At 42.9% G+C, this 18,779-nt stretch overlaps 1 protein-coding gene across 1 annotated transcript; it reads left to right on the forward strand.

The window, feature by feature from the left end:
- Positions 1-16,290: 16,290 nt before the first annotated feature.
- Positions 16,291-18,339, forward strand: LOC116359938 (ATP synthase subunit f, mitochondrial-like). The gene is made up of 4 exons (XM_031814039.1): positions 16,291-16,419; positions 17,510-17,617; positions 17,949-18,065; positions 18,188-18,339. Exons 1-4 carry the CDS (start codon positions 16,404-16,406, stop codon positions 18,214-18,216), a joined length of 270 nt encoding a protein of 89 aa, XP_031669899.1. The 5' UTR covers positions 16,291-16,403; the 3' UTR covers positions 18,217-18,339.
- Positions 18,340-18,779: the final 440 nt, after the last annotated feature.

An 18,779-nucleotide genomic window follows, 5' to 3' on the forward strand; every position in this document is an offset into this window, starting at 1 on the left:
AGAGGAAAGAGAGAGAGAGAGAGGAAAGAGAGAGCGAGAGAGAGGAAAGAGAGAGAGAGAGAGAGAGAGAGAGAGAGAGAGGAGAGAGAGAGAGAGAAAGAGAGGAGAGAGAAAGGTCCTGTTCTGTATGGACAGACAGACATGAAGAGATGTTAACTGCACCTTGTAACATTCATACACATTCAAAAACACATAGTTTACTGTATAAATACTACTATATCTCAGTACCAGTACAGTATAAATACTACTATATCTCAGTACCAGTACAATATAAATACTACTATATCTCAGTACCAGTACAATATAAATACTACTATATCTCAGTACCAGTACAGTATAAATACTACTATATCTCAGTACCAGTACAATATAAATACTACTATATCTCAGTACCAGTACAGTATAAATACTACTATATCTCAGTACCAGTTGCCCACCAAGTACAATATCAATACTACTATATCTCAGTACCAGTCAATATAAATACTACTATATCTCAGTACCAGTAGCCCACCAAGTACAATATAAATACTACTATATCTCAGTACCAGTACAATATAAATACTACTATATCTCAGTACCAGTACAATATAAATACTACTATATCTCAGTACCAGTACAATATAAACACTACTATATCTCAGTACCAGTACAATATAAATACTACTATATCTCAGTACCAGTACAATATAAATACTACTATATCTCAGTACCAGTACAATATAAATACTACTATATCTCAGTACCAGTACAATATAAATACTACTATATCTCAGTACCAGTACAATATAAACACTACTATATCTCAGTACCAGTGCAATATAAATACTACTATATCTCAGTACCAGTACAGTATAAATACTACTATATCTCAGTACCAGTACAATATAAATACTACTATATCTCAGTACCAGTACAATATAAATACTACTATATCTCAGTACCAGTACAATATAAATACTACGAAATCTCAGTACCAGTACAATATAAATACTACTATATCTCAGTACCAGTACAATATAAATACTACGAAATCTCAGTACCAGTACAGTATAAATACTACTATATCTCAGTACCAGTACAGTATAAATACTACTATATCTCAGTACCAGTACAGTATAAATACTACTATATCTCAGTACCAGTACAGTATAAATACTACTATATCTCAGTACCAGTACAGTATAAATACTACTATATCTCAGTACACTACTATATCTCAGTACCAGTACAATATAAATACTACTATATCTCAGTACCAGTACAATATAAATACTACTATATCTCAGTACCAGTACAATATAAATACTACTATATCTCAGTACCAGTACAATATAAATACTACTATATCTCAGTACCAGTACAATATAAATACTACTATATCTCAGTACCAGTACAATATAAATACTACTATATCTCAGTACCAGTAGCCCACCAAGTACATTATAAATACTACTATATCTCAGTACCAGTACAGTATAAATACTACTATATCTCAGTACCAGTAGCCCACCAAGTACATTATAAATACTACTATATCTCAGTACCAGTACAATATAAATACTACTATATCTCAGTACCAGTAGCCCACCAAGTACATTATAAATACTACTATATCTCAGTACCAGTAGCCCACCAAGTACATTATAAATACTACTATATTTATATCGATGCCAGTACAATATAAATACTACTATATCTCAGTACCAGTACAATATAAATACTATTATATCTCAGTACCAGTACAATATAAATACTACTATATCTCAGTACCAGTAGCCCACCAAGTACATTATAAATACTACTATATCTCAGTACCAGTACAATATAAACACTACTATATCTCAGTACCAGTACAATATAAATACTACTATATCTCAGTACCAGTACAGTATAAATACTACTATATCTCAGTACCAGTACAATATAAATACTACTATATCTCAGTACCAGTACAGTATAAATACTACTATATCTCAGTACCAGTACATTATAAATACTACTATATCTCAGTACCAGTACAATATAAATACTACTATATCTCAGTACCAGTACAATATAAATACTACTATATCTCAGTACCAGTACAATATAAATACTACTATATCTCAGTACCAGTACAATATAAATACTACTATATCTCAGTACCAGTACAATATAAATACTACTATATCTCAGTACCAGTACAATATAAATACTACTATATCTCAGTACCAGTACAATATAAATACTACTATATCTCAGTACCAGTACAATATAAATACTACTATATCTCAGTACCAGTACAATATAAATACTACTATATCTCAGTACCAGTACAATATAAATACTACTATATCTCAGTACCAGTACAATATAAATACTACTATATCTCAGTACCAGTACAATATAAATACTACTATATCTCAGTACCAGTACAATATAAATACTACTATATCTCAGTACCAGTACAATATAAATACTACTATATCTCAGTACCAGTACAATATAAATACAACTTAATTGATCTCAATTAGAAGTCAATAGTATTGATCACCTCACAGAAACATCTCCTACAGTAACCATAATCACCTCACAGAAACATCTCCTACAGTAACCATTATCACCTCACAGAAACATCTCCTACTAGATCTACTGCAGTAACCATAATCACCTCACAGAAACATCTCCTACAGTAACCATTATCACCTCACAGAAACATCTCCTACTAGATCTACTGCAGTAACCATTATCACCTCACAGAAACATCTCCTACTAGATCTACTGCAGTAACCATTATCACCTCACAGAAACATCTCCTACTAGATCTACTGCAGTAACCATTATCACCTCACAGAAACATCTCCTACAGTAACCATTATCACCTCACAGAAACATCTCCTACAGTAACCATTATCACCTCACAGAAACATCTCCTACTAGATCTACTGCAGTAACCATAATCACCTCACAGAAACATCTCCTACAGTAACCATTATCACCTCACAGAAACATCTCCTACTAGATCTACTGCAGTAACCATTATCACCTCACAGAAACATCTCCTACTAGATCTACTGCAGTAACCATTATCACCTCACAGAAACATCTCCTACTAGATCTACTGCAGTAACCATTATCACCTCACAGAAACATCTCCTACAGTAACCATTATCACCTCACAGAAACATCTCCTACAGTAACCATTATCACCTCACAGAAACATCTCCTACAGTAACCATAATCACCTCACAGAAACATCTCCTACAGTAACCATTATCACCTCACAGAAACATCTCCTACTAGATCTACTGCAGTAACCATTATCACCTCACAGAAACATCTCCTACTAGATCTACTGCAGTAACCATTATCACCTCACAGAAACATCTCCTACTAGATCTACTGCAGTAACCATTATCACCTCACAGAAACATCTCCTACAGTAACCATTATCACCTCACAGAAACATCTCCTACAGTAACCATTATCACCTCACAGAAACATCTCCTACAGTAACCATAATCACCTCACAGAAACATCTCCTACAGTAACCATTATCACCTCACAGAAAACATCTCCTACTAGATCTACTGCAGTAACCATAATCACCTCACAGAAACATCTCCTACTAGATCTACTGCAGTACCCATAATCACCTCACAGAAACATCTCCTACAGTAACCATAATCACCTCACAGAAACATCTCCTACAGTAACCATTATCACCTCACAGAAACATCTCCTACAGTAACCATTATCACCTCACAGAAACATCTCCTACAGTAACCATAATCACCTCACAGAAACATCTCCTACAGTAACCATTATCACCTCACAGAAACATCTCCTACAGTAACCATAATCACCTCACAGAAACATCTACTACTAGATCTACTGCAGTAACCATAATCACCTCACAGAAACATCTCCTACAGTAACCATTATCACCTCACAGAAACATCTCCTACAGTAACCATAATCACCTCACAGAAACATCTCCTACAGTAACCATTATCACCTCACAGAAACATCTCCTACAGTAACCATTATCACCTCACAGAAACATCTCCTACAGTAACCATTATCACCTCACAGAAACATCTCCTACTAGATCTACTGCAGTAACCATTATCACCTCACAGAAACATCTCCTACAGTAACCATTATCACCTCACAGAAACATCTCCTACTAGATCTACTGCAGTAACCATTATCACCTCACAGAAACATCTCCTACAGTAACCATTATCACCTCACAGAAACATCTCCTACTAGATCTACTGCAGTAACCATTATCACCTCACAGAAACATCTCCTACTAGATCTACTGCAGTAACCATTATCACCTCACAGAAACATCTCCTACTAGATCTACTGCAGTAACCATAATCACCTCACAGAAACATCTCCTACTAGATCTACTGCAGTAACCATTATCACCTCACAGAAACATCTCCTACAGTACCCATTATCACCTCACAGAAACATCTCCTACAGTAACCATTATCACCTCACAGAAACATCTCCTACAGTAACCATTATCACCTCACAGAAACATCTCCTACAGTAACCATTATCACCTCACAGAAACATCTCCTACAGTAACCATTATCACCTCACAGAAACATCTCCTACTAGATCTACTGCAGTAACCATTATCACCTCACAGAAACATCTCCTACAGTAACCATTATCACCTCACAGAAACATCTCCTACTAGATCTACTGCAGTAACCATTATCACCTCACAGAAACATCTCCTACAGTAACCATTATCACCTCACAGAAACATCTCCTACTAGATCTACTGCAGTAACCATTATCACCTCACAGAAACATCTCCTACTAGATCTACTGCAGTAACCATTATCACCTCACAGAAACATCTCCTACTAGATCTACTGCAGTAACCATAATCACCTCACAGAAACATCTCCTACTAGATCTACTGCAGTAACCATTATCACCTCACAGAAACATCTCCTACAGTACCCATTATCACCTCACAGAAACATCTCCTACAGTAACCATTATCACCTCACAGAAACATCTCCTACAGTAACCATTATCACCTCACAGAAACATCTCCTACAGTAACCATTATCACCTCACAGAAACATCTCCTACAGTAACCATTATCACCTCACAGAAACATCTCCTACAGTACCCATTATCACCTCACAGAAACATCTCCTACAGTAACCATTATCACCTCACAGAAACATCTCCTACAGTAACCATTATCACCTCACAGAAACATCTACTACTATATCTACTGCAGTAACCATTATCACCTCACAGAAACATCTCCTACTAGATCTACTGCAGTACCCATTATCACCTCACAGAAACATCTCCTACTAGATCTACTGCAGTACCCATTATCACCTCACAGAAACATCTCCTACAGTAACCATTATCACCTCACAGAAACATCTACTACTATATCTACTGCAGTAACCATTATCACCTCACAGAAACATCTCCTACTAGATCTACTGCAGTACCCATTATCACCTCACAGAAACATCTCCTACTAGATCTACTGCAGTACCCATTATCACCTCACAGAAACATCTCCTACTAGATCTACTGCAGTACCCATTATCACCTCACAGAAACATCTCCTACAGTAACCATTATCACCTCACAGAAACATCTACTACTATATCTACTGCAGTAACCATTATCACCTCACAGAAACATCTCCTACTAGATCTACTGCAGTAACCATTATCACCTCACAGAAACATCTCCTACTAGATCTACTGCAGTAACCATAATCACCTCACAGAAACATCTCCTACTATATCTACTGCAGTGACCATAATCACCTCACAGAAACATCTCCTACTAGATCTACTGCAGTAACCATAATCACCTCACAGAAACATCTCCTACTAGATCTACTGCAGTAACCATAATCACCTCACAGAAACATCTCCTACAGTAACCATAATCACCTCACAGAAACATCTACTGCAGTGACCATAATCACCTCACAGAAACATCTCCTACTAGATCTACTGCAGTAACCATAATCACCTCACAGAAACATCTACTGCAGTAACCATAATCACCTCACAGAAACATCTACTACTAGATCTACTGCAGTAACCATAATCACCTCACAGAAACATCTCCTACTAGATCTACTGCAGTGACCATAATCACCTCACAGAAACATCTCCTACTAGATCTACTGCAGTGACCATAATCACCTCACAGAAACATCTCCTACTAGATCTACTGCAGTGACCATAATCACCTCACAGAAACATATGCTACTAGATCTACTGCAGTGACCATAATCACCTCACAGAAACATCTCCTACTAGATCTACTGCAGTGACCATAATCACCTCACAGAAACATCTACTGCAGTAACCATAATCACCTCACAGAAACATCTCCTACTAGATCTACTGCAGTAACCATAATCACCTCACAGAAACATCTACTACTAGATCTACTGCAGTAACCATTATCACCTCACAGAAACATCTACTACAGTAACCATAATCACCTCACAGAAACATCTACTACTAGATCTACTGCAGTAACCATAATCACCTCACAGAAACATCTACTACTAGATCTACTGCAGTAACCATTATCACCTCACAGAAACATCTACTACAGTAACCATAATCACCTCACAGAAACATCTACTACTAGATCTACTGCAGTAACCATTATCACCTCACAGAAACATATCCTACTAGATCTACTGCAGTAACCATTATCACCTCACAGAAACATATCCTACTAGATCTACTGCAGTAACCATTATCACCTCACAGAAACATCTCCTACTAGATCTACTGCAGTAACCATAATCACCTCACAGAAACATCTACTACTAGATCTACTGCAGTAACCATTATCACCTCACAGAAACATCTCCTACTAGATCTACTGCAGTACCCATAATCACCTCACAGAAACATCTACTACTAGATCTACTGCAGTAACCATTATCACCTCACAGAAACATCTACTACTAGATCTACTGCAGTAACCATTATCACCTCACAGAAACATCTCCTACTAGATCTACTGCAGTAACCATAATCACCTCACAGAAACATCTCCTACTAGATCTACTGCAGTAACCATTATCACCTCACAGAAACATCTCCTGCAGTAACCATAATCACCTCACAGAAACATCTCCTACTAGATCTACTGCAGTAACCATAATCACCTCACAGAAACATCTACTACTAGATCTACTGCAGTAACCATTATCACCTCACAGAAACATCTCCTACTAGATCTACTGCAGTAACCATTATCACCTCACAGAAACATCTACTACTAGATCTACTGCAGTACCCATTATCACCTCACAGAAACATCTCCTACAGTAACCATAATCACCTCACAGAAACATCTACTACTAGATCTACTGCAGTAACCATAATCACCTCACAGAAACATCTCCTACTAGATCTACTGCAGTAACCATTATCACCTCACAGAAACATCTACTGCAGTAACCATAATCACCTCACAGAAACATCTACTGCAGTAACCATGATGTGCCGTGAATACTAGCCCAGCAGTGTCAGATATTTACAATGTGCCGTGAATACTAGCCCAGCAGTGTCAGATATTTACAATGTGCCGTGAATACTATCCTAGCAGCAGTGTCAGATATTTACAATGTGCCGTGAATACTAGCCCAGTAGTGTCAGATATTTACAATGTGCCGTGAATACTAGCCTAGCAGCAGTCAGATATTTACAATGTGCCGTGAATACTATCCTAGCAGCAGTGTCAGATATTTACAATGTGCCGTGAATACTAGCCTAGCAGCAGTCAGATATTTACAATGTGCTATGAATACTAGCCCAGCAGTGTCAGATATTTACAATGTGCCATGAATACTATCCCAGCAGTGTCAGATATTTACAATGTGCCGTGAATACTATCCCAGCAGTGTCAGATATTTACAATGTGCCGTGAATACTAGCCCAGCAGTGTCAGATATTTACAATGTGCCATGAATACTATCCTAGCAGTGTCAGATATTTACAATGTGCCGTGAATACTATCCTAGCAGCAGTCAGATATTTACAATGTGCCGTGAATACTATCCTAGCAGCAGTGTCAGATATTTACAATGTGCCGTGAATACTAGCCCAGCAGTGTTAGATATTTACAATGTGCCGTGAATACTATCCCAGCAGTGTCAGATATTTACAATGTGCCGTGAATACTAGCCCAGTAGTGTCAGATATTTACAATGTGCCGTGAATACTAGCCCAGCAGTGTCAGATAATTACAATGTGCCGTGAATACTAGCCCAGCAGTGTCAGATATTTACAATGTGCCGTGAATATTATCCTAGCAGCAGTCAGATATTTACAATGTGCCGTGAATACTAGCCCAGCAGTGTCAGATATTTACAATGTGCCGTGAATACTAGCCCAGCAGTGTCAGATATTTACAATGTGCCGTGAATACTATCCCAGCAGTGTCAGATATTTACAATGTGCAGTGAATACTAGCCCAGCAGCAGTCAGATATTTACAATGTGCCGTGAATACTAGCCTAGCAGTGTCAGATATTTACAATGTGCCGTGAATACTATCCTAGCAGCAGTCAGATATTTACAATGTGCCGTGAATACTAGCCCAGCAGTGTCAGATATTTACAATGTGCCGTGAATACTTTCCTAGTAGCAGTCAGATATTTACAATGTGCCGTGAATACTAGCCCAGCAGTGTCAGATATTTACAATGTGCCGTGAATACTATCCTAGCAGCAGTCAGATATTTACAATGTGCCATGAATACTTTCCTAGTAGCAGTCAGATATTTACAATGTGCCGTGAATACTAGCCCAGCAGTGTCAGATATTTACAATGTGCCGTGAATACTATCCTAGCAGCAGTCAGATATTTACAATGTGCCATGAATACTAGCCTAGCAGCAGTCAGATATTTACAATGTGCTATGAATACTATCCTAGCAGTGTCAGATATTTACAATGTGCCGTGAATACTAGCCTAGCAGTGTCAGATATTTACAATGTGCCGTGAATACTATCCTAGCAGCAGTCAGATATTTACAATGTGCCGTGAATACTAGCCCAGCAGTATCAGATATTTACAAAATGCCGTGAATACTAGCCCAGCAGTGTCAGATATTTACAATGTGCCGTGAATACTATCCCAGCAGTGTCAGATATTTACAATGTGCAGTGAATACTAGCCCAGCAGCAGTCAGATATTTACAATGTGCCGTGAATACTTTCCTAGTAGCAGTCAGATATTTACAATGTGCCGTGAATACTAGCCCAGCAGTGTCAGATATTTACAATGTGCCATGAATACTAGCCCAGCAGTGTCAGATATTTACAATGTGCCGTGAATACTAGCCCAGCAGTGTCAGATATTTACAATGTGCCGTGAATACTAGCCTAGCAGTGTCAGATATTTACAATGTGCCGTGAATACTATCCTAGCAGCAGTCAGATATTTACAATGTGCCGTGAATACTAGCCTAGCAGCAGTCAGATATTTACAATGTGCCGTGAATACTAGCCCAGCAGTGTCATATATTTACAATGTGCCGTGAATACTATCCCAGCAGTGTCAGATATTTACAATGTGCCGTGAATACTATCCTAGCAGCAGTCAGATATTTACAATGTGCCGTGAATACTAGCCCAGCAGTGTCAGATATTTACAATGTGCCGTGAATACTAGCCTAGCAGCAGTCAGATATTTACAATGTGCTATGAATACTAGCCCAGTAGTGTCAGATATTTACAATGTGCCGTGAATACTATCCTAGCACTGTCAGATATTTACAATGTGCCGTGAATACTAGCCTAGCAGTGTCAGATATTTACAATGTGCCGTGAATACTATCCCAGCAGTGTCAGATATTTACAATGTGCCGTGAACACTAGCCCAGTAGTGTCAGATATTTACAATGTGCCGTGAATACTAGCCCAGCAGTGTCAGATATTTACAATGTGCCGTGAATACTAGCCCAGTAGTGTCAGATATTTACAATGTGCCGTGAATACTAGCCTAGATCACCATAGTAACTAGTATTACTAACCTAGGACATAGATCACCATAGTAACTATGATTACTAACATGGGACATAGATCACCATAGTAACTATGATTACTAAGCTGGGACATAGATCACCATGTGAACTCTCCTCCTCTCTACTCCCTCCCCTCCTCCTCTCTCCTCCCTCCCCTCCTCTCTCCTCCCTTTTCTCTCCTCTCTCCTCCCTCCCCTCCTCTCTCCTCCCTCCCTTTTGTCTCCTCCCTCCCCTCCTCTCTCCTCCCTCCCTTTTCTCTCCTCCCTCCCCTCCTCTCTCCTCTCCTCTCCTCTCTCCTCCCTCCCCTCCTCTCTCCTCCCTCCCTTTTGTCTCCTTCCTCCCCTTTCTCTCCTCCTTCCCCTTTCTCTCCTCCCTCCCCTTTCTCTCCTCCCTCCTCCTAACTCCTCCCTCCCCTCCTCCTCTTGCCTCCCTCCCTTTCTCTCCTCCCTCCTCTCTCCTCTCCCTCCCCTTTCTCTCCTCCCTCCCATCCTCTCTCCTCCCTCCCCTCCTCCTCCTCCTCCTTCCCCTTTCTCTCCTCCCTCCCCTCCTCCTCCTCCTCTTTCTATCAGTGTCTTTATAGCAGCACTCCCCCCCAGGCCAACTGCCTCTTGAGGTGGAATAAAATCACTAATGTCTTTGTGTGTGTGTGTGTGTGTGTGTGTGTGTGTGTGTGTGTGTGTGTGTGTGTGTGTGTGTGTGTGTGTGTGTGTGTGTGTGTTTGCTTAGGGCATCAGCAGTACTCCAATTAATTGCCTACCAGCTCTTACAGAATATCAGAGAGACACACACACACACACACACTAGATCGCTCTGAGGCTGAAATTTAAATCAGCAGTTTGTTTCTGTCAGACCTGAGTCTGCTGATAGTTACGTGTGTGTGTGTGTGTGTGTGTGTGTGTGTGTGTGTGTGTGTGTGTGTGTGTGTGTGTGTGTGTGTGTGTGTGTGTGTGTGTGTGTGTGTGTGTGTGTGTGTGTGTGTGTGTGTGTGTGTGTGTGTGTGTGTGTGTGTGTGTTTGGGAAGCAGGGTGTGTGTGCGCCTCTCAACAGGAACAGAGCGAAACAGAGTGATTGGATTCAGTTCCTACCGCCTCATTTAAATAACAGACGCACGACAGAGCTACGTCTGGTTCCACACCTTCAGATAGAGAAGAGGAAGAGGGAGAGGGAGAGGGAGAGGGAGAGGAGAGGAGAGGAGAGGAGAGGAGAGGAGAGGAGAGGAGAGGAGAGGAGAGGAGAGGAGAGGAGAGGAGAGGAGAGGAGAGGAGAGGAGAGGAGAGGAGAGGAGAGGAGAGGAGAGGAGAAGAGGAGAGGAGAGGAGAGGACAGGAGAGGAGAGGAGAGGAGAGGAGAGGAGAGGAGAGGAGAGGAGAGGAGAGGAGAGGAGAGAATAGAGGGAGAGTCAACATTTAAGCTCACTGACTAGACTGTCACACCAGATAAAATACGTCCCATAATTATCAAAGACGGAGAGAGCTGGAGGAGAGATGGAGGAGAGATAGAGAGAGGGAGATGGAGGAGAGATAGAGGGAGATGGAGAGAGATGGAGGAGAGATAGAGAGATGGAGAGAGAGAGATGGAGGAGAGAGATGGAGAGAGAGATGGAGACAGAGAGAGAGATGGAGAGAGAGAGAGAGATGGAGGAGAGATATGGAGGAGAGAGAGAGAGAGAGGGAGAGAGAGAGAGAGAGAGAGAGAGAGAGAGACGGAGAGAGAGATGGAGGAGAGAGAGAGCAAGAGAAAGTGCTCTAACTGAAATGTCTGAATCCCTGCACATTGTAAATACGGTATAAATACTGAACAAAAATATAAAACGCAACATGCAACAATTTCAAAGATTTTATTGAGTTACAGTTCGTAGAAGGAAATCAGTCAATTTAAAGCCGTAATCTATGGATTTGACATGACTGGGAATACAGATATGCATATGTTGGTCACAGACACCTTTAATAAAAAGGTAGGGGGGTGTGGATCAGAACCAGTCAGTATCTGGGGTGGATCAGAACCAGTCAGTATCTGGTGTGGATCAGAACCAGTCAGTATCTGGTGTGGATCAGAACCAGTCAGTATCTGGGGTGGATCAGAACCAGTCAGTATCTGGTGTGGATCAGAACCAGTCAGTATCTGGGGTGGATCAGAACCAGTCAGTATCTGGTGTGGATCAGAACCAGTCAGTATCTGGGGTGGATCAGAACCAGTCAGTATCTGGTGTGGATCGGAACCAGTCAGTATCTGGTGTGGATCAGAACCAGTCAGTATCTGGTGTGGATCAGAACCAGTCAGTATCTGGGGTGGATCAGAACCAGTCAGTATCTGGTGTGGATCGGAACCAGTCAGTATCTGGGGTGGATCGGAACCAGTCAGTATCTGGTGTGGATCAGAACCAGTCAGTATCTGGTGTGGATCAGAAAACCAGTCAGTATCTGGGGTGGATCGGAACCAGTCAGTATCTGGTGTGGATCAGAACCAGTCAGTATCTGGGGTGGATCGGAACCAGTCAGTATCTGGTGTGGATCAGAACCAGTCAGTATCTGGTGTGGATCAGAAAACCAGTCAGTATCTGGGGTGGATCGGAACCAGTCAGTATCTGGTGTGGATCAGAACCAGTCAGTATCTGGTGTGATCACCGTTTGTCTCATGCAGCGCGACACATCTCCTTCTCATAGAGTTGCTCAGGCTGTTGATTGTGGCCTGTGGAATGTTGTCCCACTCCTCTTCAATGGCTGTGAGAAGTTGCTGGGTATTGGCGGGAACATGCTGTTGTACACGTCAATCCAGAGCATCCCAAACATGCTCAGTGGGTGACATGTCTGGTGAGTATGCAAGCCATGGAAGAACTGGGACATGTTCAGCTTCCAGGAATTGTGTACAGATCCTTGTGACGGCCGTTCATTATCATGCTGAAACATGAGGTGATGACTGGCTCAACAATGGACCTCAGGATCTCCTCACGGTATCTCTGTGCATTCAAATTGCCATTAATAAAATGCATTGTGTTTGTTGTCTGTAGCTTATGCCTGCCCATACCATAACCCCACTACCACCATGGGGCACTCTGTTCACAACGTTGACATCAGCAAAGCGCTCGCCCACACACGTTAGAGGCGGCTTATGGTAGAGAAATGAACATTAAAGGGTCAATGTTGATGTTCAGAGTAACTTCTTACTTTCTGTTTTTACATTGACATCTGCATCGTTGGGTAGGAAAGGAAAGGAAAGGAAAGGAAAGGAAAGGAGAGGAAAGGAAAGGAGAGGAAAGGAAAGGAAAGGAAAGGAAAGGAAAGGAAAGGAAAGGAAAGGAAAGGAAAGGAAAGGAAAGGAAAGGAAAGGCATTTCACCGTCATTTGACATTAAAACTTAAAACTTGAATCCCTCTAATAAAGGACCTGTCTGAGGGACAAAACCACTTCACCACGGCCTGCCATCACTCTGGGTGTGTGTCCCTCTAATAAAGGACCTGTCTGAGGGACAAAACCACTTCACCACGGCCTGCCATCACTCTGGGTGTGTGTCCCTCTAATAAAGGACCTGTCTGAGGGACAAAACCACTTCACCACGGCCTGCCATCACTCTGGGTGTGTGTCCCTCTAATAAAGGATCTGTCTGAGGGACAAAACCACTTCACCACGGCCTGCCATCACTCTGGGTGTGTGTCCCTCTAATTAAGGACCTGTCTGAGGGACAAAACCACTTCACCACGGCCTGCCATCACTCTGGGTGTGTGTCCCTCTAATAAAGGACCTGTCTGAGGGACAAAACCACTTCACCACGGCCTGCCATCACTCTGGGTGTGTGTCCCTCTAATAAAGGACCTGTCTGAGGGACAAAACCACTTCACCACGGCCTGCCATCACTCTGGGTGTGTGTCCCTCTAATAAAGGACCTGTCTGAGGGACAAAACCACTTCACCACGGCCTGCCATCACTCTGGGTGTGTGTCCCTCTAATAAAGGACCTGTCTGAGGGACAAAACCACTTCACCACGGCCTGCCATCACTCTGGGTGTGTGTGTGTGTGTGTGTGTGTGTGTGTGTGTGTGTGTGTGTGTGTGTGTGTGGGTGTGTGTCTGTGTGTGTGTGTGTGTGTGTGTGTGTGTGGGGGTGTCTGTGTCTGTGTCTGTGTGGGTGTGTGTGTGGGTGTGTGTGTGGGTGTCTGTGTGGGTGTGTGTGTGGGTGTGCGCGTGTGTGTGTGTGTGGGGGTGTCTGTGTCTGTGTCTGTGTGGGTGTGTGTGTGGGTGTGTGTGTGGGTGTCTGTGTGGGTGTGTGTCTGTGTGTGTGTGTGTGTGTGGGTGTGTGTGTGGGTGTCTGTGTCTGTGTGGGTGTGTGTGTGGGTGTGCGTGTGTGTGTGTGCGTGTGTGTGTGTGTCTGTGTGTGTGTGTGTGTGTGTGTGTGTGTGTGTGTGTGTGGGTGTGTGTGTGGGTGTGTGTGGGTGTCTGTGTGTGTGTGTCTGTTGAGACACAATATCTTCTGTTGAGACACTGGTCACTTTCATGATGGAACACTGGCGGAGTTCCTCTGTCCAGTCTCAACATCAACAGTGAAGAGGCGACTCCTGGATGCTGACCTTCTAAGGCGGAGTTCCTCTGTCCAGTCTCAATGTCAAAAGTGAAGAGGCGAAAAAGCCATATCTCAGACTGGCCAATAAAAAGAGAAAGATTAAGATGGGCAAAAGAACACAGACACTGGACAGAGGAACTCTGCCTTAGAAGGTCAGCATCCAGGAGTCGCCTCTTCACTGTTGACGTTGAGACTGGACAGAGGAACTCTGCCTTAGAAGGTCAGCATCCAGGAGTCGCCTCTTCACTGTTGACGTTGAGACTGGACAGAGGAACTCTGCCTTAGAAGGTCAGCATCCAGGAGTCGCCTCTTCACTGTTGATGTTGAGACTGGACAGAGGAACTCTGCCTTAGAAAGTCAGCATCCAGGAGTCGCCTCTTCACTGTTGATGTTGAGACTGGACAGAGGAACTCTGCCTTAGAAGGTCAGCATCCAGGAGTCGCCTCTTCACTGTTGATGTTGAGACTGGACAGAGGAACTCCGCCTTAGAAGGTCAGCATCCAGGAGTCGCCTCTTCACTGTTGACGTTGAGACTGGACAGAGGAACTCTGCCTTAGAAGGTCAGCATCCAGGAGTCGCCTCTTCACTGTTGATGTTGAGACTGGACAGAGGAACTCTGCCTTAGAAGGTCAGCATCCAGGAGTCGCCTCTTCACTGTTGACGTTGAGACTGGACAGAGGAACTCCGCCAGTGTTCCATCATGAAAGTGACCAGTGTTCCATCATGAAAGTGACCAGTGTTCCATCATGAAAGTGACCAGTGTTCCATCATGAAAGTGACCAGTGTTCCATCATGAAAGTGACCAGTGTTCCATCATGAAAGTGACCAGTGTTCCATGTCTGTGTACATAATAGAGAAACCTGGTCGCTACAGTGACTGAGTTCAGGGCAGTGGTGGCTGTTTAACAGTCTGATGGCCTTGAGATAGAAGCTGATTTTCAGTCTTTCTGGTCTCTGCTTTGATGCACCTGTACTGACCTCACCTTCTGGATGATAGCGGGATGAACAGGCAGTGGCTCGGGTGGTTGTTGTCCTTGATGATATTTTTGGTCTTCCTGTGACATCGGGTGCTGTAGGTGTCCTGGAGGGCAGGCAGTGTTGTCTGGTGATGCGTTGGGCAGACCGCACCACCCTCTGGAGAGCCCTGCGGTTGTGGGCGGTGCAGTTGCCGTACTAGGCGGTGATACAGCCCGCCAGGATGCTCTCAAGGTGCAAGTAAGCGTTAACATAACTCTGTTACGTTAGGCAATGAGATAAATGTCAGCTTGAATAGACACCTGCTAAAACCATCATTCTGAAACAAACTGTCGAAATGCATTCTGTTATGTGTTATCTGCTGCCCTCTAGTGGATAGAAGCGGCTCTGCAGACCTGCGAATCAGCTGGTGCGTTTATGAAGAAATGTCTCTTTCTGTTATTAGTTGTGTTGTAAAATATATTATGCGTCTAAATGTTTATTTTTATTTTACAAATAATTTAATTGTTATCATACAGCCCTAACAATATTTATAAAATATTTTGCCACTTTCCTCGTCATGTCTAGATGGGATACAGCTTTTGTCAAATTGACATTCATGTATATTATTATTTTGTAGCATTTTAGCTAACCCGAACCATTTTCCTAACCTTAACCTAATTATCATAACCTGCTACGTACGTTGTCCTAAACTTACTACGAAACGTGAATTTTGACAAAAATCTGTATCCCTTCTCGACTAAAAAAAACACGGTCCTCCCATAATCCTCTGCTTCCATTTTAGTCCCGTCATCCACTGCGGTCTTCACCCTCTCCAGCGAGCAAGATGGCGGACAGAATAGGTACGTCTGGTTTACGGGGTTTTTATTTATTATTATTAAACTGACATATTCTTCACTTCAGCATTTTACATGCGAAACATTGTATTTTATTACATAAAAAAAGCGAGATGTTTGGAGTTAGTTGATGTTCATATGTTGTGTGTTTGAAGGCCGCTGTAAATCCATGATTAGAGTCAAGTCAAGGACTTTGCTGTCATGGTCATTTTTTAAATGCATGGGGAAGAGAAACACACATATAATCCCTGACAGTTTATTTTAAGGGTTGTACATTTAAACCCATTTTTAATGTTTGCTATGTGGTTAGGTATTTAACCAGGTAGGTTAGTTAAGCTAGTTAGTCTACAGGACTAATAGCCTCTGCAGCCAGTCGGGAGTTGGCAACGTGTTGTACCTTTTACCGGATAATGACCGATAACCGGTTATAACAACAGCCTTGTCTCAGCGGATCCAGGCTCAATCACAACTCCTGTGACTTTGATGTTGCTAACTATTTAACTATTTAGCTTTGTGTTCTCTAGACCGCTGTCTTAACTTATGCATCTAAGTGGTTTATGAGTATTTTACACCACTGGACTCTTTAGTGAAATACTACCAAAACACGGTAACCTTATAACCTGTAACAATGAATGCTATCTTCGGTGGTGTGTGTTTTGTGTGTGTTTATTGTGTGAGAGGGACGGCAGGTGTGTGTTTATTGTGTGAGAGGGACGGCAGGTGTGTGTTTATTGTGTGAGAGGGACGGCAGGTGTGTGTTTATTGTGTGAGAGGGACGGCAGGTGTGTGTTTATTGTGTGAGAGGGACGGCAGGTGTGTGTTTATTGTGTGAGAGGGACGGCAGGTGTGTGTTTATTGTGTGAGAGGGACGGCAGGTGTGTGTTTATTGTGTGAGAGGGACGGCAGGTGTGTGTTTATTGTGTGAGAGGGACGGCAGGTGTGTGTTTATTGTGTGAGAGGGACGGCAGGTGTGTGTTTATTGTGTGAGAGGGACGGCAGGTGTGTGTTTATTGTGTGAGAGGGACGGCAGGTGTGTGTTTATTGTGTGAGAGGGACGGCGGGTGTGTGTTCATTGTTTGTGTACCTGTGTCCCTAGTTCCCTTGGGTGAGAAGCGTCTGATGGATGTGAAGCTGGGAGAGTTGGGCTCCTGGTTGGGCAAGAGGGACTTCACTCCTAACGGAGTCCTCGCCAGCATCCGCAATGGTACCCCCCCCTCCACCCTCCAACACACACAGTACCTAACATGTCCCCCCCAGGCCATGACAGAGGTTACAACCAGTACCCCCTCCCCAACACACACAGTAACATGTTGTCCCCCCCCCCAACACACACAGTAACATGTTGTCTCCCCCCCCCCCCCCCCAACACAGTAACATGTTGTCTTCCCCCCCCCCCCCCCCCCCCCCCAACACACACAGTAACATGTTGCCCCCCCCCCAACACACACAGTAACATGTTGTCCCCCCCCCAACACACACAGTAACATGTTGTCCCCCCCCCAACACACACAGTAACATGTCTCTCCCTCCCCCAGGCCATGACAGATATTACAACAAGTACATCAACGTGAAGAAAGGAGGTATTGGAGGTGTGGCCATGCTGCTGGTTGGCTACGTGGCCCTCAGTTACATGTGGGAGTACGACCACCTCAGTGAGTACAGACTCTGGGAGTACGATGACCTCAGAGTCCCCACCACATACAATATCATTCACCTCAAAGCACTGTGAAGGACAATCTGATCTGACTTAACCTGCGTCCCTCTCTCTTCTCAGAGCACGACCGCTGGAGGAAGTACCACTAAAGCCCCTCCTCTCCTGACCCAGCAGGGCAAAAGCCTGACCTCTGACCCCCTAGCTCCAGCTGTCTGTATAATACCACCGTTGTGACAAAGAATAAATAAAACTACTTCTGACATTTAACTTGATCTGCTGTGTTGTGGTTTTATTACAGTGTTGGATGTTGAGGTGTGAGGGTGTTTATTACAGTGTTGGATGTTGAGGTGTGAGGGTGTTTATTACAGTGTTGGATGTTGAGGTGTGAGGGTGTTTATTACAGTGTTGGATGTTGAGGTGTGAGGGTGTTTATTACAGTGTTGGATGTTGAGGGGTTTTATTACAGTGTTGGATGTTGAGGTGTGAGGGTGTTTATTACAGTGTTGGATGTTGAGGTGTTGTGGTTTATTACAGTGTTGGATGTTGAGGTGTTGTGGTTTATTACAGTGTTGGATGTTGAGGGGTTGGGGTTTTATTACAGTGTTGGATGTTGAGGTGTGAGGGTGTTTATTACAGTGTTGGATGTTGAGGTGTTGGGGGTTTATTACAGTGTTGGATGTTGAGGTGTTGTGGTTTTATTACAGTGTTGGAT

The sequence above is a fragment of the Oncorhynchus kisutch genome, unplaced genomic scaffold (genome assembly GCF_002021735.2).
Source record: "Oncorhynchus kisutch isolate 150728-3 unplaced genomic scaffold, Okis_V2 Okis06b-Okis10b_hom, whole genome shotgun sequence".
In the NCBI taxonomy this organism is placed as follows: domain Eukaryota; kingdom Metazoa; phylum Chordata; class Actinopteri; order Salmoniformes; family Salmonidae; genus Oncorhynchus; species Oncorhynchus kisutch.